The following is a 27,705-nucleotide window of genomic DNA, read 5'->3' as shown; positions in this document are numbered from 1 at the left end:
TATGAGTAAATGGTTTAAATCAATTAAAGAAATAGATTTGAAAATTGGGATACTGCTGCAGTATTATCTGATTGTATTTTATTTTCGGTCCACTGTTCAACGTTGTTAAAATCAAAAATATTATATTTTAATATCTTGGAGTGTCATATGTTAGATTAGTTTTGACTAAATTAATGATGTTAAATAACAATCATATCAATAATATTTTTTAAATCACAAAAAAATATTTTACAAGAATCCACTAGAATTAAACATTGGTATTATTTTTATCAAATAATAACGCAAACAACCTAACGAACGTGTCAGTATCATCATTGTTATGTGTCAATATCAGATTTTATACTTTTGGTTATAAAAACCAACTGTGACGCTCGTCAGGTCACAGCAAATTGATGTGTATAACCTAATCATTTGTTTTCACACATCGATGGCGCCCGCCGATTTGAAAGGCGAAAAAATAAAAACGATTAATCATTTTTGGACCTAATCGTGCGAGAATAACTTTTTTCACAAATTTAAGTTAGGATTTTTTTTTTATCAGTACGACTGTGTCTTGAATTCAATTATTTACACGTTTTCTAGAATGACAGGATTTTTGTGTGATCAATAATGTTTTAGAAGTTAAATTCAACAGAGAAAGTGTAGGATAGATACCGAAATTGCTGTTTTTAATTTAATTTACAGCTACGGCTTACATTATTTGTATTGTAAATAATATTATAAAGTAAAACTTTTCATTGCATATATCAAATTATTATAATTTATAAGTTCATAAAATAACTTTTTGCAGTCATATACCTATATGTGTATACGTGTGTCTTTTTCTTAATGCGGTCATCTATATTTGTTATATGATATATTTTTTTCTATAAACATCCAAAAGCTTAGACGTATACGATCTGAACGAGTTATCCTGTTTATTTTTATTTTGGGTAGACGAAGATCAAAAAATGTTTTTATTATTATTGTTATATTCACAGATAGTAATTATATTTTATGAATGTATTTAATTTAATATACAATCGTAAGCGGTATGAATAAATTTAAGTATTTCATTAGGTACTGAAAATATTATGATATTATAATATGCGCTTGAGTAAATGGTTAAGACTATTCATAAAACAAAGACAATGAAGTATTGAAGTACCAAGCTTGTTTTCCAAATCATATAGTCTTGCGTATACAAATATCCAGACTCGTATACCATGTTATTAGAAAGACGAAATGTGCACGATGAAATTACAGTAATTATTTTTGCTGAAGTAAACTTTTAACAAGCGTGGTTTATATTATAAAAATACAATTTTTTAAGAAATATCATTCAAATCGAATGGAAATAATTATGAAAATAAATGCTATAAACTTTAATCAAATTATTTATTCCTGACGTTTATACATTTAAAAAATGCACATGTTTTAAATATATATGTAGTAGGTATCAGTACTAATCTTGTCACGCACATTATTTATTTTTACAATCACAAAAAGTAACTACGTATTTGTTTAAAATTCAAAATTGTATTTTTATCTTATAAATTGATTTACCAACAAACAAAAAATGAATTGTTCAAGCCACAGAGTAAGAAAACAAAACACACTTGTGTTAATAATATTTGATAGATCAAAGTTTTAGATTTAAAAATTTTGTATCTGATTGATTGCGATCTCTCGTAATATAAATCGCTTGTATGAATAATATTTGCCGTGACCAGTTATTATGAATTATAAACGACACCGCAACTCTCCACGTTGACAGCATATGATTAATATATTTCAAACTTTTTATACGAAATGATAGGTTGAGATGGTTGCTATGTGACTGACCGTTTTTTCAAATATCCAGCCTTAAATGGAATACATCATATAATTTGATATGTAATACTAATACATAATGTACATCATCTATACTATTATACTCATTGCGGTAATGCTGTAATTTAAATGGATACCAAAATTCCACGTTTGTCAATTAGTTTTAATTTTTAATAAAACACCCGAATCACTAAATTATTAATATTTATAATACTTTTGACAGACTTAATGTTTTGGTATTCATTTTACACGTATAATAATTATATATATATATATATATATTATATCGTTACTCGGTGTTTAACATGCTGTTTTAATTACACAATTTACTACATTGTTATATTATAAATTATTATTTATATTGTAATATTTTCATACCGTATTTAACCTTTATGGTGTTAATTTTAACGCTAAAAAAACCCCTAATATTTTACCATAACTTAACGCACCTCTATTCATTATTTTTATAAAAGCCATTTCGGAGTCAACAAAATGATATTCCGTGTAATATATTTTATCCAAATAGATGTGTCTACTGTCTACCTCTTGACATCATGTTTCTGATATCAAGTAGGAACCCAAAGAACATTAGGCACGTTTTACTACGTTCTACTATAAATATTAAATCGTGAGAAGTGAATACGTATTCATTAGGGTTTAATATGCACCTACAATCTAACATACAATAGTGTGGGCTACTATAATCAAGTCTAGTGAATATAACATAACGCCGGAACAAAGTATAGTAATTATTATACCTCGGTGCGGGCTCTAGCGATCATAATTTAAATATGGGTGCCTTGGGTTGTTTAAAACGGTGTCAACAGGGTTGAAATGTGATGATATCGGTTGTAAGACACATCGTGTAATATTAAAATCTCGATAACGCAATAATAATTGTCTTTATAACAATGTATATTTTAACAACTAGGAACAACTATTACTATTATAGGTGGCACATAAAATGGATTTGTTGTAACACTTTACGACAAACGATAACGAAGAGTCACGGTACAATCGTCTATATTATGTATCTGTAAGTTGTGTACAACATATGACATACTTCAATCGCGACAATTGTTGTACATGCATATATTATGAGTGGTATAACGAAAACATTTTCGTCAAACAGCCATTGTCACAATAAATTATAATTATGAGCAGCAGTAATTTATTCAGGTAAGTTTCGTATGTAGTATCTGTCTACACTTATCACGCGTATGTGAACAGTTATTATATAATTATTAATTATTTAAGACACTATCCTGAAAAAAATATCCAAAATAATATTGATTGAAAACCGTATAAAACAGTGTGCTTTAATCTACAATTGAATTAATGGAACTACGAAGAACCAAATTATGTTTACTGGGTGTGAATAAATTAGTATGCCTAGGATTGGCCGATAGGGCCCTAAACTTTTTATATTTTAACAGTGCTCTTGCCCTTTTTATAGATTTTTCAATAGTTAAGTATAAACTAAGTATTGGTATAGGTAATATTTCATTGTATTTAAACGAGATAATTTATATAGTAAATCGATATCAGCAATGATTAGTTCTATATATTTAATTTAAAAGCTAATAAATTATCTCCTATGAATTTTATAAGTTCTGTCGATCATGCCTGATTTCTGATGGTGGATTCCAAAGAGTCAAATTCTAGTTTAAACATACTCAAGAAAAAAAAGAGACGTATCTGTGGTTACGTTTTATGAAACTTATTAAGTTTTTAGAAGCTTTTTCCAAAACGGTTACTATATTATTCTATATTATATTGAATCTAGGAAAAAAAAGTCCCTAACAACATTATAATATAATCATTACATTTATCTATGTTTAATTGTCATTTGTATATAATATAAAAAAATTTTAAGGGTAAACATTTAAAATAATTGTAATTTGTCATTTAGCAGCATTGTTTTCTAATGTTGTGGCTAACTGTCATTAGAAAATCTAATATACTAATCTGATTATTTTTATTAAAAAATTAATTATTTTAAATTTTTACCTTAAAATTGTATTATATTATATGCAAATGAAAATTATACTTAGATAAATGTAATGATTATATTTAATTATGTAAATCATAATAAAATAACGAATAATGTATTTAGTTGGTACAAGGCTTTTTTTTGCTATGATCGAGTTTTTTTTCCGATGCATGTTGTTACTTTGTTAGGGGTTTTTTTTCCGAATACCATTATATTATGGTACATAATGATAAGTCAGACTATAAAACTGTATCAATATTTCTATTTCTCATTAGCAGTTCTTGCATCAAAATCAAATAGTTTATAACTGTTTATAATAAGTAAATATTTACAAAGAAAACGTATATACATATTATAGTATAAATAATCCATGTACTTGTCTATATAAAAATGTGATCTATTATATGTGTGCACCATGATGGAAATCTGTACAAGTATTGTTGTAATTTTAGGTAATATATGTACATATTATTATATAGGTAAAGTATACACACCCGAATTGGTAAATGGTCGATGACCTATTATGGATAAAGTTAACATGGCCACTTCAGATATGGATTTCTTTGAATAGGTTTAAAGGGGAGAGAAACCAGAAATTCGACGTTTGAACGGGCGAGAAGTGATAGAGTGGAGTTATTGATTTTTCATTCGGATTTCGTGTCATATCCAGCCATATATACAATAATATACTATTATTATGTCGGATGCATTCAATATTATGCATGCCACTGCAATATACAATATTGCGATATAAAATTGTGCAAATGTGTCGTATAGTTAGGCTACGCAAAATCGTTTATAGAGATGGTAGTTAAACATATTATATCCGCAAACGTTCAACGAATGAATTAATTGGGCAAAAACGTGTCCGACTTACTTGGTGCATGTCGGTTGTTGGCGACCGAATTCATAATGTCGAATCGGACGGCAAGGCTGAGGTCCGGTTTCTCGGCGTTGGTTTTGGCCCGGCGGCCAATTGACCGACCGGACAGCACGTCGTGCACCGCACTTCTGAGTTGCCTGCACCAAAAAAATACACACGAAAAAATAAATAAATGAATATTCTTTTGCCGTAATTGCACTTTTGTTATTTGTGTATTAAAATAATAATAAAAATGCCCAAGAGAGGTAGAGAAATAAAAAAATATACACAGCAAGACGCGAATATCATAATGTGATATAATAATATAAATCTACAGTAGTAAAAACAGTTTTTTTTTATCTTTTTCCAAGCGGTAATAAGTGAGAGATATATGATAGCAGACATATTATATACTATTTAGAATATGCACAGAAAAATCTGCACCTATTTTAAATTGTTAAATTGTTCAAAGGGAGAAAGCATAACAACAATTTATTTATTTCAAAATTTCGGTCCAAACTTGAATTATTTGTATGAATATTAATTAATAACTACTATTACAACTTCATATAATGTTATATATTATTGTATAATTACATAATATATGTATTTCTTATCTATAAATTATCTAATTTCATAAATACATTACATTTTGACAGCAAATAAGTGTATATAATGTTTAGGAGAGATTCGTATAGTTTTAATGTCTTCACAAAATTAGAATTTCGAAGCATAGAGCAAGTAATGCAGAACCTCTGATATCGAAAAAAGTACAAAATGTCTTCCTCGTATTTTGCCTTAAATACGCTACTGCTGACATTTACAAGAAACTACTCTATAGTTACGTCGTCGGGAGGCCGTTAAAATAATTATAATAATTAATATGATAACAAAAACATGTAAGTTAATTCGTGTGACGTGCATAGCGTGCAGCATATATGTAACAAAAGTACACATAGTATATGAATTCGCTCTCGACCCTTTACAAACCCAGACACACACACACACACAATTATATTATATTGCATTGCGACGGTGCGGTCGCCCGAGGGTGTTGTTTTCCGTTAACTGTGGCTAACGACTCCGACGCTTTTGTAATTGTAAAAATATCAGCACGTAGCGAAAAAGAAAAAAATGTTAGGAAACATCGAAAGTATACTGATTACAACAGGACAACGGGTGTTTTGGTTATGACCGACAACCTGGGACGTTGCGCAAAGCTGGAAATAAAAATAAAATTCTAGAACGTTTAATCGTTTTTCGGTTCGTCTATATTAAAATGATACTATTATATTTTGTTATATTTCATAACATATTATATATGTTATGAAGGAACAAAAATTTCATACGGCGAACGATTATGTACCTATATAATATAGACGATACGGTATTTTAGGCGATTAATTAAAACTTTCCAGAAATGTCAAGCCCGCGGGTAATCGAATATTGGTTTCATTAAAATTATATTTAAATACAATATAATAATTAATACAAGCTTCACGGTACTGTATTTAAATATCACGCTTTTTCGTTTAGTTATGTAAATTATATAATAAGTTGTTATGGATTTAATTTTTTAATTTTCACAGGAGACTTCCGTTATTTGAATTCAGACATTTGTGAATAAATTTTCCTCTTCCTGGAACGGTTAGGCAGCACGCGGTGAGTTTCAATGTAAAACAACCTTCATTTTAGCTTTTTTATCGTACACTGAGATTACCTATTAATGATTGTATTGTATTACGACTCAGCAGATATTGTATAACTCAAACGCGTCATCAAGACAACTATCTGCCCCTCTGATGGGAAAACGAACCCAAACATTAAATTATGATGATATACATTTAAAGCACTAAAAAAACAATTTAACTACCTATATATAATGCTTTTAAGTATTTTTAATTTTAACTTTAAACCAAAAGATATTTTTTATTAAATTTAAAAAGTTGAGTGTTTTCAAATTTTCAATTTTTTTACATAGATTTTTAGTCTAAAAAAAATGCATTCTCGAATCTCATTTAATTGTTGTCACCGTCCGTGATATCGATTTCTATGTTATATTATGTATACGTTTAAAAATAACGGTTAAAAATTAATTTTATTCTATCAGGTAAAAACCGTGTTAACACGTTACAAAAATTCTTATAAACTTATAAAATTTTAACATGGAATTTTAAAAAAATAGCAGGATTTTATTGTTAGGTGTCCCAAAAACGTAAAACGCTTTAAAATTAAAAAATAATCTTAAAATGAAAATTGTCGAAAAATTCAAAATAAAAATTTCTTATTTTTGTTTAAAGATATATGAAATATATAAGTTATAAAACGAGCATTACGTAGCTATAGCTTCAAAAACCAAAACTGTGTATCGAAATATCAGCTCTTTAATGAACACCGTGCAGTATGATTTATGTACCTACGTCCTATAATGTACGTAACTATGAAAGTTACCTACTACAGTTTTTATCTGATATGGCGTTTCGAAAATATTTCATCATAGAATACGTACGTCATAAAAAATTAAATACCGTCTTTATATATATATATATGATATGATATGTGTGTGTATACTGTATAGTATATAGTATAAAAAGGTTATGTTGTCTAAAAATGTTCAGTATTTTTGTACCAAAAGAATTCCAACCCAAAAATATTATTTTGTGTTTACAGTTTTAACGTGACAGAATAATAAATAAAATATGATTGTCAACAGTACTACAAAATGTAATATCGAATATTCATATAAGTTATTCTTTAAAAATAACCCGCACTGCGGTAAACAGTGGCGTGACGTATGAAATTTGAAATAATAGCAATTGGCATACTATATAATATAATGCAACCCGTAGTGTATGGTATAATGTGTTTATTTTTAGATATTTTTTTTCATCGACTATAGAGTACCTACGTATAATTATTATTATTCAATAGTTAAAAAATTGATTAAAATAAATTGGATTTAAGTGGGTAGGGAAATCATAATTTTTTTGTACAACGTTTTATTATAGTGTTAAACGCGGACACCGCGATGTAATCGAAATATGAAAACGAATTTTATTAAATCTCAATTTTGGGTTCACTTACGTATATTAGGTATAATACGCATATCAAAAGCATGCGCTGTAGATTTCGTCTGGTTGACATCCCGATAACCACGTCCCGATTGTCGCTCTGGTTCATATTATGCATTACATCGATAATATATTTCACGGTATATACAAATAGGTAGGTAGGTACATATCGGAACAATTATTACAGTAAGTTTAGTCCGGTGCGGTGGCAGGTGGATCACATGCGTTATTGAAGACGATTTTGTTATATTATACAAAAACATTTTGATATATTGTGTATGATTATTATATTATATTTCTAATCGGTCATTAAACTTTAGTTCTACATTGCGAACGACCGAATCACAATATCTGAAAAATCTTCTATAAGTATCTCGAGGTATGCGGTACATTAGCTTCTTGATAAATTATATTATACTTAGTAAACTATTGCTGTATAATGTATTTTACAGTTCAGAATATAGTTTCTTGTTATATTTATTGTATGGAAATGGTGAAAAATCAAATATCGAAGTACTTTATCTATATAATATGGTATACGAAATCTTAAATTTTTCCGATTTTCAACAATAAAAGAAAATTCGAAACGAAGGATTTATGATTTTTGGCACGAACACGAATAGTACTACCCACTAGGTTTAGAGTTCTTTATTTATTTATCTATCTATCGAGTCGATGAACACTATTTTGGCTAGTAGTGATTAATTAATTTTTTATGGGTTCTCTTATCGATTGTAAATTATATACAGATGATTCCACGTTGGAACATTCAAGTTTACAATAGAAATAAGTATAATCATGGATATAAGTTTTCAGTTCTTAGAAAATAACATAAAAATAATTCAATTTACGGTGAAATTGTTTTGAAAAAAAAACATAGCACATTGATTATTTTTTTATCTCGATTTAATATCGTAATAATCACGATTTATCCCATATTCTAATTTTATCAAAACACGTTATTATTTATTTTATTTCAAAAATAAAAATAAGTATAGAACACCTGTAAAGATTTTAAATAATAATAGGTAAGTTTAATGATAAATTAAAAAAAGAACTTAAACATTTATTAAAAAATTACAAATATATTTTTCAATATCGGCCTAAAAAATATTGTTACTGTGAAAAATGTTATGTTGAAGAAAATATAATATATATTATTATGAGTAAATACAGTTTTACCTGAACTATATTATGGTCAAAATGGTTTTTAGAATGCGATGATTTATCATTGCTTTCATATGTGAACAATAATAACATATCGTTATATTGTGATGAGATGATATCAAAGCAAGACGAATCCTCAAAATCTTGTCTTTGTATCGTGTACATCTTTTTGTATATTTTATGAGTATCATTATAATCATTATTATTCTTAGAGCACAATGAAAAATTTATTCAACGGTATGTATTAAAAAAATATGACAATTTTCAAAATTATTTAATAAGATAAAAATCTTTTATTCTATAAATTAAAAATTATAATTTTGAATATAGTTAACTTATACTATTTTGAGACATGGCTATAACAAATTTTCAATTTAATTTTGTGTAACTAACTTTACTAACTAAATAATAATTACATACAATTAATTATATATTTTCATTATTATTCAAAGGATTGTTTTCTACTCTAATATAGTAAAAAGAAAAAACATTGAATATGTAAAAGAAAAAAACGAATAGTTGTAACGAAAAAGAGATAAATTTCACAATGCTGAGTTTGCTCTTTGAAATTCAATGTAGGTACTTGACTACCAACGTACCTATTATAAACCATATAAAAACCGAGTTCATAAATGTTTTTGTGAACATTTTTAGAAATTCCGTTGTAGAAGCATGTCTATTAAAATTATTACTATAGTTTATAGACATCAGAATACACATGGGTGATATGCAACGTAGCTTCCGTGATTACTTTCCTGTTCCAGATATAAGTAGACATTGGATTCGACAACCTTTTGAAATTGATATTCATCAAATAAATGGACTGACATCATTGGAAGAAGATAGCCTTGTAGAAATGTCTACAGATACTAGTTTAAAAATGCAGTTCAATCAAAAGTCATTAGAACATTTTTGGTTGCATGTTCGAAAGGATTATCTACAATTATCGAGTAAAGCTCTGAAAGTTTTGATTCCATTTCCCACAACTTATTTATGTGGAAAAGCATTCTCCGCCCTTGTTTATATTAAGAATAAGTTTCGAAACCGAATAGAAAACGTAGAATATGAACTACAATTAAAGCTTTCGAGTATTGAGCCCGATGTTCAAAAACTCGTAACTGAAATGCAACATCAACCATCGCATTAACACTTATTAATTAAGTAAATAAAAATTAAGTTTTAAGAATATTAAGAATAAGATAATAATAATAATAATAAAATAATTTTATATTACAATTTTTTTTTTTAAATTTAAGTGTTTTATGATGTTCAAGTGTTATAATTATAAATGTGTACATTTTGTTATGTCTACTTCTATAATTTGTAGTATAAAATAGTTATTATAATTTTGGTTATGATAACTTGATATGTTTTGTAAAAAAAAGGTATTTGAAAAAAAATTGGTAGGGGGTCCGCGATCTCTAAAAATCTTTCATCGGGGTCCGTGTTCTACAAAAGGTTAAGAACCGCTGCACTATACTATTAATACAATTAATATAAAAAAATATTATTTAAAAATAAATTCCTTCTGTTAAACTATCGGATTTGTATATTTTTGATATAATATTGTATTGAAACTCAATGAAATATTTACTATCGCACCACTGTTCCGCATTAACTGTATCTATCGACGATTTAAATTTCCTCTTTTCTACGGATTTTAAGCATAAATTTCTCATAAATATTTACACACATGTAAATAAGGTTCTTAACATTTTATGCGTACGGACGTACGGTAATTGTTAAAACTATCAAATAACAGGTTTTTGAGTTCAAATGGAAATTTGTATCTCCTGTTATCCAATTATCCGTTTGTAGATTGCATTTTTATTCATCGTTTTAAGGTTAAAATAGTACTACTATACTATATTTGCCATGCTAATTTTTTTTAATGTGAAAATATGTTATTCAAAAGTTAAAAGATACCTACTAACTACTGTTCTAAGTTAATGATGGGATGAAAAAAAATATAAGAATATTATATCGTGAAGTTTAAAAAGTCCGTCTTATATTTAAAATTCATAAAAATAAACAATTAACAAAGGCGAACAAAATATATATTTATAAATATAAAGTATATATTAAATTATGTATAATTATATATATATTTACTGTTATAGTGTTTTATTCAAATGTTTATATTAATTTTTGCATTGATAATGTTTTTGGATCATTAAAACTCCCATAGGGAGGTTAAAACATTTTAATACTTTTAAATGCTTAAGTGATGTTCTAAAAAATATAAAATATAATCTGTATAGTAAAATGAATATTACACAATACCATTAAAGTATTATAACCACAATTTGTAATTTATTTTTATTTTTTTTTCTATTTGTAATTATATAATTTCAATATAAAAATGTACATTTAATTTATAATCTATAAATTACCAAATATTCCATTTAATTTATAAATTTTACGAATCCAGGAATATAAGTTTGAGAGTGGTGAATATTTAAACACAAAACATAAAAATTAAACATACATTTCATATCAATACATCAAAATAACCCTTTATATACAGTATACTAGTTCGTTGTTGTATATGATACTCAAATAGTTGTATTCCTCAAATCACATTAAAAATATTTTGACATATTATTACTTCCAGAAGTGAAGTGATAATATGATGATAAGAGATAGTTTGAATATATATGTATATATAAAAAAAACATTTTTACGAGTTTGATTAAATCAATTCAATTTAATTTAGATTATAAATACATTTTTTTTTTTTTTTAATTACTAAAATGTTCTACGCTACAATGACTGAGTTCAGACAAACCAATCAAAATGAGTTTTGATATACCTACTTGTTTGAAATTATAATTAATAAAACGCTATGTCGTTATATTTTTATATTTTATTTTAGTGTCTGAAACTTCAATAAATTCTTGTATTATTAAAAATAATACGTATAATAAAATCAAATTATTTTCTCGGTCATAATTGTTTTTATTTTGTAGTGTTTCTAAAATTAATTCCATTGCAGATGATTGATTTGTTGATAATAATAATTCTTACGTATTAAAGTTTAGAAATAATATATCTATATTAATACTATAACGGTGAAAACAATAAAAATAAATAAAAATAAAAAATAGAACATGGTGATTTGCCATATTGAATTTGAAAACTATAAGATAATACATCGCATTTGGAAAACGTATTGGGTGGAACTCGGGAATAATTAGGTTAACCGAGGCATTCTTCGATCATTCTCACATAACCATACCTTTTAGAAAGAAGTACCTACCAATCAATCGATAAAAATAGTTCGAAATCGAGTACTTTTTTTCCAGTCAAAACAGCGTCCATAGAAAAGATAATAACATATAATAATTATAAAATATAATGTTGTTTGTATTTATATCGTGACATATCACTGATCGTAATTAGATTTTATGTTTGTCGGGATGTTTTTGCGATTATATACATAGAGATTATAATTAATAAGGTACTACTCACTACATTCACCCCCAAATGCAGTTTTTCTATCGCTATCACGATAGCGTTTGTTTGACAATAATATCTGTTTTAAGCATTTCCCATTTTTATAATCGTACTGTGTAGTAGTCAAATAAATATTGCCTATTCCTTGTCAACTTTCACGTTCTATAAAATTCCCCTATGCTTTCTATGGGTGGTTGGGTTTAATATTGGGCTGTAACACGTCATATACAATATACATAATAATAATAAACTATTGGTGCGCATTACTCACGGCACGTATATTTCGTATAAATGGTATGATTATTATACTCAAATACACGTCGAGTTCTTGAAATGATTTATATATTTTTACGAAACAGATTCGGGTTAAACAATAATAATTCAAGTGTACCTATATTAATCCATGGTCAATTTTTCATCCGCATGATATCATTATTCTATAGGTAGTATCACCATTAGAATAACCACGGGAGTTTAGAATACGTTTTGAAGTGTTAAATACTATTATATACTATATAGTTTATACTAAAATACTATCCAACGTTTAGCAAATCTGCTTATTATTTTATTTTGAACTAAACAAATAATATATTTAGGTCAGAGCCATAATAATTTCCCCATCCACCATTATGAAATCCACCGTATTATTATTTTTTAAATTTCCTTTCAAAATCGTTGAAAAAAAAATAAAATGAAATAAATATGTGTGTTAGTATATCATTTAAAAATATAAATAAAATAATAAAATTAAAACAGTTAATTGCAAAGACATAAATCCATTAACATAATTGAATCAAAAAACATGTATAACACTTATTTTAATTTGTTAAAGTACCTAAAAAGGTGTAAGACGAAGTCTCATAAAACGTATATATTCGTCAATTGTGTCGATTTTTTTGGACTATCGGAAGTATAAATCGTACATATTTTGTGCCTGTAGATTTATCACAAATTAAATAGGTATACGTCGATTGTGCCAGGAAAATATGCACTATAATATTATTAGATATTTTATTTTAATTAAATATAAAAAAAAATAGTAATATTAAATAAAAAAAATAAAAAAGTTCAAGTGTAAAATTTTTAAATAGGTAATAATTATAACTTATAAGTTATAATACATGCGTTAACGTTATAAGTTAATATTAAAACTCATAAACTAATTTGTTGTGAATAACTTAATTAACATGATCCTTAAAATATTTAAAAAAAAAATAGAAAACTATACTTAAAATACGTAAACTGATTTATATTCAATTTTTTGTAACAACTATTGAAGACAGATTAATTTAATACAATAACAATGATACGGTTTAGGTCGTGACATTAATTGTTATTTCTGAGAAAGTATTCAAAGCCACGCAACCGTATAAACAAATGCTCAAGTGGATCGATCTGGTTAGATAACGTGACTATAGTTTACTGACACTGAAGAACATTTACGGGTTACACTGTAAACCAATCTGAGTTTACGAACTTGATCAGCATCGAGTTGCTAAGTGCCTATCTCATCCGTAAAGTTGCTACTAAGCAATTTAAAGGTTATCTCCGAAATCACCACTCACCCGGTAATAATAACGCGTAACACAATATTATTTTAACTAATCGATATTAAGACCGTTGACGATGCTGCTCTGTGAATGTTGAGAGATAAATTTTTTTTTGATTAAGCGTAGGAAATACCGAAATCTAGAAAGAAATGCACATACAATTTGTTGTCGAGCACAACAAGCATAATAAAAAATAAATTAATAAATACGCTGTGTTATAACTATTAGTAGCTTTTATAAAATAACTACGAATAACGGGTTGTCATTCGAAGTATTTCAATTATTTTAGAGTGATATATTTTTTATCCGTGCATTTTTTTTTACATAACATGGTTTTAATTCTATCACCTGTTTGTTTAAATAGATGATTGTCCGTATATGTTAACTTAAAAATAAGCTATTGTTCCAATTGTGAGCTAAGTGAGAGTGTGCGTAGAAGTATTACCATTTTACGTTCGAAAGTGATTAATCGAAACATTTTAAAAAACCATTCTCCGCATAGCTCATTTACCGATGAATAAATTACACTTAATGTTAAAAATATTATAGTTTAACAGGCGTAGCCCATTTTAATTTTCCTGAAAAATGAAACTCCGCGCGTATATTTTGATGATTAAAATAATTTTTTGAAAGTATATAAGATAATAATAATAATTCTTTATCGTATATTATGTACTAACATGTTAAATATGAAAAAAATAAATCACAAAAAAAAAAAATATAAATTATTATTTTATATTGTACTAATACGGGATCAAAACCACTGTGAATAAATAAAATTCACATCATTATATTTTCGATACTTAATATTATATACCTACTAATGATTAGTTTTTACACTCTTAAAAAAATCAGAACTATACATTTTCTATCATGTTTTCAAGTCTTATATTTAATTTTTGTTTTTTTTTTTTTATCGTTTCCTATATACATATTTAATTTATTTTTATTTTTGTTGAAAGGGAAAAATTTTCTTTCTAATGGAAAAAAGAATATAATTTCATCCAATTTAGCTAAAAAGAGAAATTGTTCATTTTGGTGGAAACGGGGATTATCTATTGTAACATTATGCAGAATACTACTATAATAATACAAAATATGAATAATAATTGTTGGAAATTTTTTGGAGAAGGTTGAATGTTATTATTTATTGAAATGTTCAAGTGTTTGAGTGTAAAAAATGCAATTTTATATTTACGATGTATCAAACAAATGGTAAAAAAAAGGTAGATTACTTATTTTTGTACACAAAAACAATAATTAGTTAATTATTTAAAAAGCTTTTCATTTTATATTACTTTTAACACATTTTTACATACCGCTGTAAATTTTTAAAAAAGCATTTCAAAAATGTAAAAGTTCTATTCGTGTATAAAAAACATACATAATATTTAAAATTATAATTTTGAGTAAACATTTAATGATCATGACTTTTGATTAAGTTAATAAAACACTATATTGGAATGTTACAAATATTAGTGATGATATCGAATTCTATGTTTAAGAATTTTCAAGAAAACAATATAATTTTTCTGTTTTTTAATACTCAAAGTACAATATTACATTCATTTTCCAGTAGAGTGCATCCATAATAAAATGAAATCATGTGTTATGGAACACATGATTAAATGTGCACTATCCTAAAATGCAATAAAAATAGATTTAAATATTAGCATCAATACTTGTATAAGCTATATAATTTAACATATTTTTCATACTCGTATTATGCTTATACATACTTATATAATATTTCATTGCTATAAATTATATAATTTTATTATTTATTTTTTTAAATTAAATTGATTATTACATATTTTTAATAATTTTTTGCACATGTCAATGTCTAATTTGAATAATTTTTCAAAATTGTTTACTAGGTTATTTTATTTGTATAAAATATTTATGATATTATATTATAATTTAGATCGTAATTAAAATCGTGATATTAGTTCTCTCTTGGTTGACTACATCGATATTTTAATCAACTAATAAATCATAAAATCAACATATAGATAAGCTTATATAGCTTGAACACGCGCGTCACAGTAATTCAAATATTAATTTGTCAAGTTCATATAATACCAATTCCGATATTTAATGGGCACACTAATATTTCTTCACTATCATGCTTGATCGCTGTCAATACATAAGTACTTATTATAAAAATAGATATTATTTAATACATTTTATATTTATAAGAAGATAGATAATACAGTATAACACGTATATGCATATATTTTAAAAATCTTATATAATATTAAAATTGTAATTCTTATAAAAATATCATTATTTTAAATGTTTAAAATATTTATATTTTTTTTTAGCACTGTAACTGATATAGTATAATATTTATTTAATTATTGATTAAAAATGCTATCATTTATATGTATAACGTTAAGTACTTGTAATTTTGAAATGCTTAACATTTTAAATTATAAACGAATGTATAAATGTACTCTAAAAGTAAAACAATATTATATACTAAGAAATGGAAAATTATTTTATAACCATATTTTTTAATTCTATCTAACCTTTAGTTAGTTGTATTATTTGAATATATCCAACTATGACTTAAAAGTTTAAACTATCCTTTCTTCTAAAACATTAATATATTTACAGTTAAATTATAATCTGTCTGGATAAAAATAAGTTCATAAAATATATTAATGATCCAAAACAAATTATTATTAGTTTAAAAATGATTTTATAAATAACAATAATAACTATAAATATTCTTTCATGATAAATTGTGGAATTTATTTAGTAAAAAACACTTATATTAATTACTGTGTATAAAATAATTGACGGCTAAACTCTAAAGACTATTCGTTTGTCTAAAAATTAATTAAAAGTTAACTATAAAACAATGTAATATAGTGTTTTGCAATTTTTTCTACTGACGTAGATCGTACTACCTCACAAAATCATAATATTATAAGGGAATATATTTTATATACTACAGAAGAGTATAAAAAATAAATATCATGTATATCACAAAATTAAAATATGGGTTAACTCAGTTACATTTTTATTTATTCAGAAGTTGAATGTTTTATATGAAAAATCTGTTTGACATGTATAAAACTTTTGAAAAATAAAAGAATTGGAATTAATTTTTATAAAATATATTTTCCAATTTTATATATGTTTAAATATTTTAAAATTCACTTATAAAATCCACTTTAAGAAACGTCGTTGTTACATTTATGTATGTGTGCTTTGTGCAATAAGGTAGGTTTAATGGTGTTTTTATAATGTATTTAACATTTAAAAAAAAGAAAAAACCGTAAATCGATCACGTAAAGAGTAGATTCAAATTCACAAGGCTGCAAACGTGGTGCAGTGACGAACTTTCTAGTCATACAGTTAGGGTTAAATAATCCAGATCCCAAATACGTGACCACAGGGAATTTTTAACATTGTGCTACATGTTTTCACTTCCTAACTCTAGTCATGTTTGTCGAAGTACACAGTTTATGCATAATATATATGTGTACATCGTCTACGTTTTATGAAGAAAAATTGCATTCGAATCCAACTAGATTTTCATAATTTAACTATAAATATATCATAATAGTGAAAGTAATACAGGTAGAACATTTCCGCAGTTGGCGACAAAAGAAATAAATAAACAATCGATAATATTGACAATTCAAAAACAGACTTTTATTGTTTTAAAACAGAATATATATATTATACTGTTATTTGCAAATAAAATTAATCCTTATTAAAAGAATAAAAAAAAGTCCGTCTTATAATTGTTTTCTTCCTGGCGTATTGTGCATACCTCTAACATATTTTAGTACGTAAACGTAGTATAATCAAAATAATCTTGTTAAATGTAGGAAAACAAAAATGTCGACGTCAACCCGGCCGGTATTGACTTTATTTTTTTTTCGATAGAAATAAGGGCAGACAGAGGAAAAGTAAACATCCCCTCTTCTCAATTTGATATACCGGAAATTTTGTCCCAGAAGTTTTCCCGGCACAGTCATTATTTATTGGTCCGAGTTCGATTTTTTTTTTTTTTATCGTTTCGTCATGCCACTATTGCACCGTCACCACCATCACCACCACTACTATCGGATACCCTACTATAAACACTACCACCACAACCACCACTGATATAACCCAAACTGTGGCACTGACAGTCCACCGCCTTTCCTGCAAAACAGATAATGTCGATTCTGTCGCAGGCCGCGGGCGAATCGTCCCGTTTCCGGAACCATTCATTATGCGAAAACCTCGCCGATTAATCATTCGGATGTTACACACGTGGTTATAGCTGGGGCTTAAAGAACAATAATATAATAACGACAGCTATGATAAAAGACTGTGAAATGCGTGTGGATGCACGACTGGTCGAGGAAAGGACAGCGAAAACCAGTTATGAAAGCATCGAGACAACTTCAAACATTAATCATGGGAACGTCATTGGTCGATATAATATTATGTAATATATATATATATATGTATAAATATTTGAGTGTGTGTATATAAATGCATACATGTGATATACACCATTAACGCGGGCAACCACAAGTTCGGAATCAAGTTCGAATAGAATGCTTTTATACGCGAGCACATAATATAGTGAGTTACTGAATAATGACACGCCACGCCGTTTTATTTGACTCCGATGTCCTTAATAACTCTTAAATTATTTTATGAATTCTTGTGTAAATATGATTTTTCCGGATCATTTAAAAATTAAATTGTTCATCTCCATTAAGTATTTTATAATTGTATGAAAATTAATAATTCAACTTTTAAAATATTAACTAAATGCATAAATAAATCATTTCGAATTTTATAATCGTATATTTAAAGCAAAATAAATCTTAAAATACACTATTGAGTTTATGTATAATTATCAAAATATACATAACGATGTTTGAATGTAGCCAAACAATATTGCTACATTTAAAAATATAATGAGTTGAAAATATTTTTAGGTAGGTAACATACACGATGGAAAACTCATCTTGTACACCTACCTACCTATTGCACCTTATATCCTTGCAAAAATGTTAATCACGAAAATCAATAGTATACAAGGTGTCTGAAAAAGATAGTGGTGTGATATTTTGTTTTTTTATACATTTTAATTAATTTGACTGTTAATATATTTTGTTGGACAAAACATTCACATTAATTTGGATTAAAGAGATTTTATAGTGTGTATGTTATACACCATTATGATATAGTACGTATTAAATTATACAATATTTCGTTTTTATTCATAAATAATCATAATATAATGGAAAAACAAATATTATCCATTTATTATTTATGTTATTATATAATATTGCACGGAAAATATAATATCTGTAGAAAATGTACAAAAACTTAACATAATATTATGTTAAAAATTATTCACAATTTAATTTTAGTAAGAATAAACTGAAAAATAATACTTTGAAATAGTCATGTTACTGTTAAATTTAAAAATGAAAAAGATACTATTTAAATAATTTTGTTTTTCAACAGGTCTAGCAATTTCAATAAAGTAAATAAAAGACCCATTAACTATTTAGCTCATTTTACGTGTACTTATTTGTATTAGCAAAAATATATGAACAAAAAGTAGGTATAATAGTAGTTTGTTGTTACATACTATACACTCAGTATTTAGAATAATACTTAGTAACTACTATCCTAAATTGATTATTCTAGTTTCGATTAGTTTTAAATAATTACTAATTAAATTCTCTTAAGGATATTCAAGACAAGAATAATACAGGAACGTGACAAAAGCTTTGTGGTTTACTATGGTTAAAGAGGCTTCTTTTGATGTTGAAAATCGCAGAAAACAAATAAACGACGTATGTGCACAGTGTACGCGATGAACACATCGCAATGAACATTCGCAAATTACTTCAAATTTAATTATAATGACAATTATATAATTCATTTCGCAAATTCGTCAATAAATTATTGAAGAAAAAATAAATATCCACAGTGAATAAGAAAAAGGGATGACAATGTATACGCTATAAATCAATGAGTTCTCAGAAATTCCAATTGAATTTGCTATTCATTATACTACTTACTCATATTTCATGAAAAACTAAAGCAGTGTACAACACAAATTCAAATTAAAAAAATATTTTAGTCATTGGTATTAATTTCTTGTTTTTCTTGATACTCATGCAATTTTAATTTAATTTAGGTTAAAAGAAAATCGTTGTAAATTATTTTGTAATTATTTATATAGGTTTCACATCATAATATGTTGCATTTGACCTAGAAAATGTATATGTTGGTACGTGAACAATATTATTATTTTACTATGAAATATTATATATTTGTGTTATTATCTACAGATAACAATATACTCTCATTATTTAAATTTCTGATTGTAATATAACCATTGATGCATATTAATAGAACAGATTTCAAACAAAGGTAGTTATAAAAAATATTATTATTAAAAAATGTATAAAGTAAAACTATTTCAATGTGATATAAGACATAAGTAGTGTAAAATAAAATGTAATTCTAGATTCTGCGTGCAGAGCAATGAATGTAATAGTTTCACAATTATGTGCGTGGTTTATTTTATACGTGCGTCTGTCATCACGTTATGACCGGATCGAAACAAGAAAATTTATTCTTATCTTTGATATTAAAGTGGTTTTTCATAAAAAGTTTGATCTAGTTTTTACTAGGAGTGGATCTATACATCTGGCTATAGGGAGAACACACAATTATAAATATAAAAATTGTCACATTTTTAAGAACTTATGTCTCAGCAGACTGAAACAAACCACTATTTTTCAAATAATATATTGTACATTGGTTTTTAAGTGATGTAAACTAAAAATTGAAAAAATCTTTGATATACTCGTATATATTGTATTTATATAATGAAATATAATATACTCACGCCGTTCTACGATAAGTCAGTTCTAGCTTATATGATATTTTTCTGGCTAATATTAATTAAACTTTCCAGGTTAATCTAATATACTGTACCTTAATATAAGCTGATAATATATCATTTGGTCACAATTATTGTTTTTTTTTTTTTTTAATATTATACGATGATTTATTGTTAAATTCAAATTAAACACACTCATTTATTACGATGACCTCTGCACAATAACTCGATATATTCTCGAAACTCATTTATGATACAGTATAAGCGAGTTTTCTGTTTTTTTACGTAATAAAGCAATCAAATACTGAATTAGTATGCACCTACGTATTACTTTTTGCATTGGTATACCGTACACGCATAATGTTCGTCTTATCTATATGACTTTATATTATATAATAGTCCTTTACAATTGTTACCGTGATGAAACAATGTTATAAATATTCACTTCAACGAGAAAAAAAACGCTTAAAGTCTACAGTGAACAAAAAACCCAATTACCTCTCGATCCGTGATGATAATATTATATACCGAGTTTCGCAGTTTATGTACGTGTGCTGTGCTCGTAATTGTCATTGCAAAAAACGTCTCGCAAAATGCCGGTTGTGTTTGTTTCGGGGAGATTTCCCGTACATTGTATACGTGATTTATTGGTATTACACGACACAATAATTTCGAGTACACCTCTTTTCCACCAACAGCGTTGGTACATGGAACAAACCCTCGGGATCTGCCCGATCGCCGATATCATTATACAGCGTCCGTAACAGAACATATAGTGTCAGCTGGACGCCTTTAATCATAACATTGATATGATTGGAATGTATGTTGTGCAAAAGTTTATGAGGAATAACAAATCCATTAAAAATAGAAATTATCACATAACGCACGTTTATTTTAAAGGACGGCCGAACTATTTCCTATGTTGAGAAACGGCACACTAAATTAGATTATGGAATGTACGTCCGAATCAATCGATAGTCGATACACACGATTGTTAAAACGAGCTCCTGAATGTACAGTCGTTCGTATACGCAATTTCATCGAGGTAATGAACATTGGCCATTGTAAATGTATACGATTAAGCCGTTTGCTACATTTTCGATAAGAGAAATGTTTTATAAGCTAAGTTACCATAATATAATGGAGTTATGTTATTATGCTGATGTAAGTGACAGATATATATATATATTACATTTTTATCTATGTAATTAATGATTTTATTCTATCAATATCGTGTTTAAGTATTTAAAATTTACTTATAAGATGTACGTTTACAAATACATGTGTATTTTCACAAATTTATGGAGTTAAGTTGAAATACATCAATATTATTTCTATAATTTAAAAATATGCTTCCTTAAAAATGCTAGTTTTTACCTAATTGGTAAAAGTACAAACTAAATTTATCTTCACAAGTAAAATATATATAAATGTTCATATGAGTATCACTAATTTCCTTTGATATTATTATATATTTATAGAAGGGTGAAATTGTTTTTGTAGCAGTAAAAACTCTCTAAAAGATTAGAGTAGTCTTTATATCGATTGAAAAGTGGACACAGATGAGCCCCTTTACACCGATATTTTTTTTAGGATTCTCAATACCTTTGGTAAAAAGGAAAAATTGGTTTCCTTATAAATTAGGTTATTATAGCGGGCCGTGAATAATGTGCTCGTCGTATATTATTTTACCTGAATAAAAAACAAACGATAAATAATAGGCACAGCTTGTCTTGGGGTTTGGGCATCATATTTTACAAAATCACAAACACGTTCAGTCTCACCTTAAATCTGAGGTATATAAAAAAAGTTAATGATTTTGTAAATTTACAATAATTATTATAAGTTTAATCATGCCTTATATTTTTATTTATCTATTAGTTATTACGTCTAATCACATTTGTAAGCTATAAAATTAAAAAAATTTGAAAGAAATATTGTATATCAGTGGACTGTAATTACTTTCGAATTTAATAGCATAAAGAAGGATGCATATATATTTGTTTAAATGTATTATTTATAATATGCATATACAATTATTAAGGTACGCCCAACGTACTATATAGTTATACTGGAATTACAAGTTCCCTAATGAGTTATAGTATTGCGTCCGAATCATTTTTAATTTGATTTTTATATGTATGTGCAAATGAGAACCACTCATAAATTATTCAAGCTTATTTTATCGATTAAAAGTGATATTTTAAAAATATGTTTAAAAATATTACTTATATTTATAAAATATAGTTGCATTATTGTATCTCTTAATATTAGTAAATGATAACTTTTTCATTGTATTCAAGCATTTGTAAAACAATTTAACTATAAAAATATTATTTTGTAAATTAATCGGATAGTCTTTGTATATTTGTATAATATTTAACATATTAATTAATATTATTTTTATTTCAAGTAATAAAAAAATAATTTATAAATAAAAAGTTATGTTAGTACAACTTAAAGATAATTATCAAATGAGTCTGTAAAGACGAGAAATGTCTACATTTTGGGTTAGAGACATGTTTAATTTTTTTTAAATTAGTTTCACCGTACTTTTCAGTAAAACAACATGATATCGTAAACACAACTGTAACAAAACCAATCCAAAATTAATGTACCATGGCACCAGATATATAGTATACATAGTGCATATAACGTAAACCACACATCTGATACCTATGCCACAATATAATAATATTATATTTCAACGAACCTATACTGAATCGTCCAATTCGTAAAATTGACAAAAGCGGTCCTGGATAAGTTAGTTTAACGATGGGATTAGAAGTAATTTTCGATGTCTTTTTTACAATCTACAGACGGAAAAACGTGTCCGGCATAGTTAATCAATTGTACATATTATTAAATGCAATTTTAGTGATATACACAGGAATGTACACAGGAATGAGGCAGTTTCTATCGATCTTAGACACTTATTTTTCTTGTACTTTTTTAATTTTTTTTAACTGTTCAAAATTAAAATAGAAATGTATAATTATATGCATATTACATTGGTAGTCATACTTTAAAGTATTTTTTTTTTTAAACATTCATATGACCAGAACAATAAAGTAAGCTCGTAAAAAATGTCTATAATGTCTTGTTTAAATCATCTGAAGTTTGATTCCTATTATGTTAACATAAATATTCTTGGTTTTGTTATGTTAGTTACAAGTAGTTTATAAGTAATAGCCAAATAAACAAAAAATTCTTTAGCAGCTTTTATATTCTACACATTCAAATTTTTATTTGAAAACACACCTAAATATATGAATGCCTATATGATCTATATAATATATAATGTATATGAACATATATAGAATCAATTCCGAAAAATAGCATAGACACGCCTCCATTATACTTTGTTTAGTTTTTTTTTTGTGTGTGTGTATTATGGTAATGGGTAATTTATGATATAGGATTATGAACCGTTGTTGACAAAATTATGTAAAAGAATTTCAGTAATAAAATTATGGTAACACGGCGCTTTGGTTAGGCATTATAGGTACACTGTGGACGTGTAATCTGTTTTTGGTATCTCATGATAACAATTTTGTGAGAAACGTTAAATTGTTTCACAATTGAGTAAAGTAACATTTTAATATGATATATTATCATAACTATTTCTCATATTCCGCCAAAACTAAAAAGGTTTGATTTTCGTTTGCCTCAAATCTATTTCTACCTATATAATTAAGATAGTTTGAGAACTTTAGCTACCTGTGTTCTATCGTATATATAAACCACGTATACATAACAAGAATATAGAATTAATATTATCTTTAACCGCATACCAGACAAAAAGTTTAAATTTATAAAATTCATATACTCAAATGTTTTAAAATAATTATAATCAAAATATTGATTTAAAAACTTGATAATATTATTCTCATAACATTTTGAATTCTATAAAACAATATTCTAAATTTCCTTAAATCGATTAAATATAAAAAATACTTTGATTAATTTAAATATTTGTCGTATACTACAAAACACAACAAAAATAATATCAACACCACATAATTGAGTTTTATATCATGTTGTTTTTACTTTTACTATGTATACAATATACCTAAATACAGTATTCAATAAGTTTACAAAAAATAGTATGTATATTCAATTATTCTGTATAAATTCTCAATAAATGCTTTATTGTTGGTGCATTTCCCTCAAGTGTAAAAAGTCAATAGTTATTCCACTTTTTAAGAATGAAGATATTGTAACAACTATAAACCAATTACCCTACCAATGACTATAGGTAAACTGCTTAAAAAATTGCATAAAAATCAGACTTGTTAACTTTCTAAATAATCATAATATTTAATTTAATAATAACCAATTTTATTTCAGGAATAAATTATCTCTTAAAGATGCTATATATTGTTCTACTAAATATATTTATGATAATTTTTATTTAAAACACATATTGTTGGTGAATTTTTAGACTTAAAAAAACTTTTTGATTCTGTTTATCATGGCATTTTGTTTAAAATACTTGAATATTGTAGAGAAAGAGAAATTTTACTAAGTATATTAAAATTCTATGACATAAATAGAAACCAAAAAGTAAAAATTAATTATGTTTAAAGTGATGAAAAATGAATTAATTATTCTTTACCTCAAGATACTGTACTTGGATCATTAATTTGTATAAATGGTTTACTTAACCAGAATGTTTGAGGTAAAGTACTGTGTTTTGCTGATGATATGGTTTTTCTTGTTAGTAACTCTTGCCTACGTGACCTTAAATATGATACTAATAAAGCTATTAATTTAATAAAAAATTAGCTTAACAATAATTCATTGCAACTAAATCTAACTTTATACATTTTAAAATAATTAAGAATAACAATAATTAAGTTTTGACAAATTAATAGTGTATACTGTATCTTGTAAAAGTGATATAAATAATTGGATCTGTTCTTCAATTAATTTAACATTCACTGAAAACATTTAGGTGTATACTTTAATGAATTCTTGAAATGGACATTAATAAAGTAATAATATCGGTTCGTAAAATTTCTTATGTATTTAAATATATGTGAAATATCTTAATAGTTAACGTTTTAACAACGATTTATAAATCTCTAGTGCAATGTGTTTTTTAGTATGGCATTTTGGAGTATCGCTTATAACAACCATATTCAAAAGTTACGTACAACTTTAAATTACCTTGTAAAATATATATTCAATAAGTCTACTGTTACCAAGAACTTATTTATATAATGAATGTACAATTTTAAATATTATGTCTCTTCGTACATTATATGTTTTTGCTGTTATTTTTAAGTACATTTATACAATTAATAAATTCTCCTACTCGTAATTATAAGTCATAAAACACGATTTGTTAAAGATAATAATATTTCACTAAATCTCACTTAAATGGAGAATTAATTTTTGTGAATTTCATGTTAATTCATTTTTTTTTTTTTTTTTTTTTTTTATGGTGATCATAAAATACGTATTCATTATTTTTTTAATTTTACTTTAATTTAACTGTTTAGATTTAAATAATATATAATTTTAAATAGATTTGTGCTAATTTTCAATTAAGACTATTTTTACTAATTTATTTATTCAATAATATTTAACATTGTTAATAGGTTTACTAATTACATATGTAATTAAACGTTCACCTCCACTATATCCTTTGACTTTGGAGGTGCCCTAATAAATATTTTTTAGTTGTAGGTGTAGTACACCTTGTAAACATTGCTTACCGGAGAAGAAATAAAATTATTATTATTAATATGTATTATTGAGGTTCAACAGTATATTATGTCTCATATCAAAACGACAACATAACCGTTTGCAGAGTTGTCCGAAAGATGATTTCGTGAGTTTAACGAATGATAACGTTTACAATAATGACATGTCATATCGAATTTATATAATATCACTTTTGGCCAGCTTTATTAAAAATATATACCGAAGCGCGCGATCGGTGGAAAAATATAATAAACCCAGTCGGCTCACCTGTACAAATCACTCGGGAACTCGGAGCCCCGCAAAATGTCCACGCACGTGTCCCCGACCCTAGACACCTTAGGTGTCCAGTTCTCACACCTGGCCGCCATCACGTCCTTGATACACTCGGCGAACACGCGCACTGCCGCCCTGATAGTATGCTTGTCCTCCTGCGGTGGTGCGACCGGACGCAGCGACAGCATTCCCACCGGCACGTTGCCTCTCCTCTTTCCGGTCGCGTTCACGCCGCCGCCGGTGTTGCCGATGTCCAGCCACAACCAAGCCACGTTGCCGGCGGGCAGAAGCCCGAGCGCGGCTGCCTGGCGCCAGACCGTTTGCGCCGAGTCCCGGTCGCCGACTACCACCACAACAGAAGCCTCGGAAGTCGAAAGTTCTACCATAGATCTATTTACACAAAAAATATGAAATATCATATAAGTATACAGCGCGATTCGTGGATCCTGCTCATCCGCACATGTATCGATTAATATTGAGTTTATTCAGATTCTGAATTTCGGAAATTTTTTAAATATATTTAAAGACCGTGTTTTCAATAATTATTAAAATTGTTTGCACTACTTAAGAAGTATTTGATTAAACTTTTGTTTTCAAATTAAAACAACTATATTTTACTAAGAATAGATTATGTATTAGTTAATATTTTTTGTAAATGCCGATGAATCTATAAATTATAATTCAAAATTCAAACGAATAGTATTTCAGTTGTTAAACTATTTATACTAAGGAAAATAGTTCTTATAAATAGTTTTACAAAAATATAAAAAGAATGTTATATTAGATTCATTATAAATACTAGAATCAATATTACAAATTATAAACTTTGTTAAGTTAATAACAACTATAACTATTACGTTCAAATATTCGTAACAGTAGCCCCCATATCTTCTAAACTCGTTATTACCGACCTATTGGCTAATATC

At 26.6% G+C, this 27,705-nt stretch overlaps 1 protein-coding gene across 2 annotated transcripts in view; it reads right to left on the bottom strand.

The window, feature by feature from the left end:
• Positions 1 to 27,705, bottom strand: part of LOC132921067 (glutamate receptor ionotropic, NMDA 3A-like) — a 130,970-nt gene that overhangs the window by 37,971 nt on the left and 65,294 nt on the right. For both annotated transcript variants that reach the window (XM_060983895.1, XM_060983896.1), the window contains 2 exons: positions 26,774 to 27,169; positions 4,683 to 4,825 (listed from right to left, as the gene is read on the bottom strand). In XM_060983895.1, the coding sequence (XP_060839878.1) occupies positions 4,683 to 4,825; positions 26,774 to 27,169 (539 nt within the window). The remainder of the gene's footprint in view (positions 1 to 4,682; positions 4,826 to 26,773; positions 27,170 to 27,705) is intronic.

The sequence above is a fragment of the Rhopalosiphum padi genome, chromosome 2 (genome assembly GCF_020882245.1).
Source record: "Rhopalosiphum padi isolate XX-2018 chromosome 2, ASM2088224v1, whole genome shotgun sequence".
NCBI classification, from domain to species: Eukaryota; Metazoa; Arthropoda; class Insecta; order Hemiptera; family Aphididae; genus Rhopalosiphum; species Rhopalosiphum padi.
The sequence above is the reverse complement of the archived record's forward strand: the minus strand, read 5'-3'. Positions and strand labels throughout refer to the sequence as shown.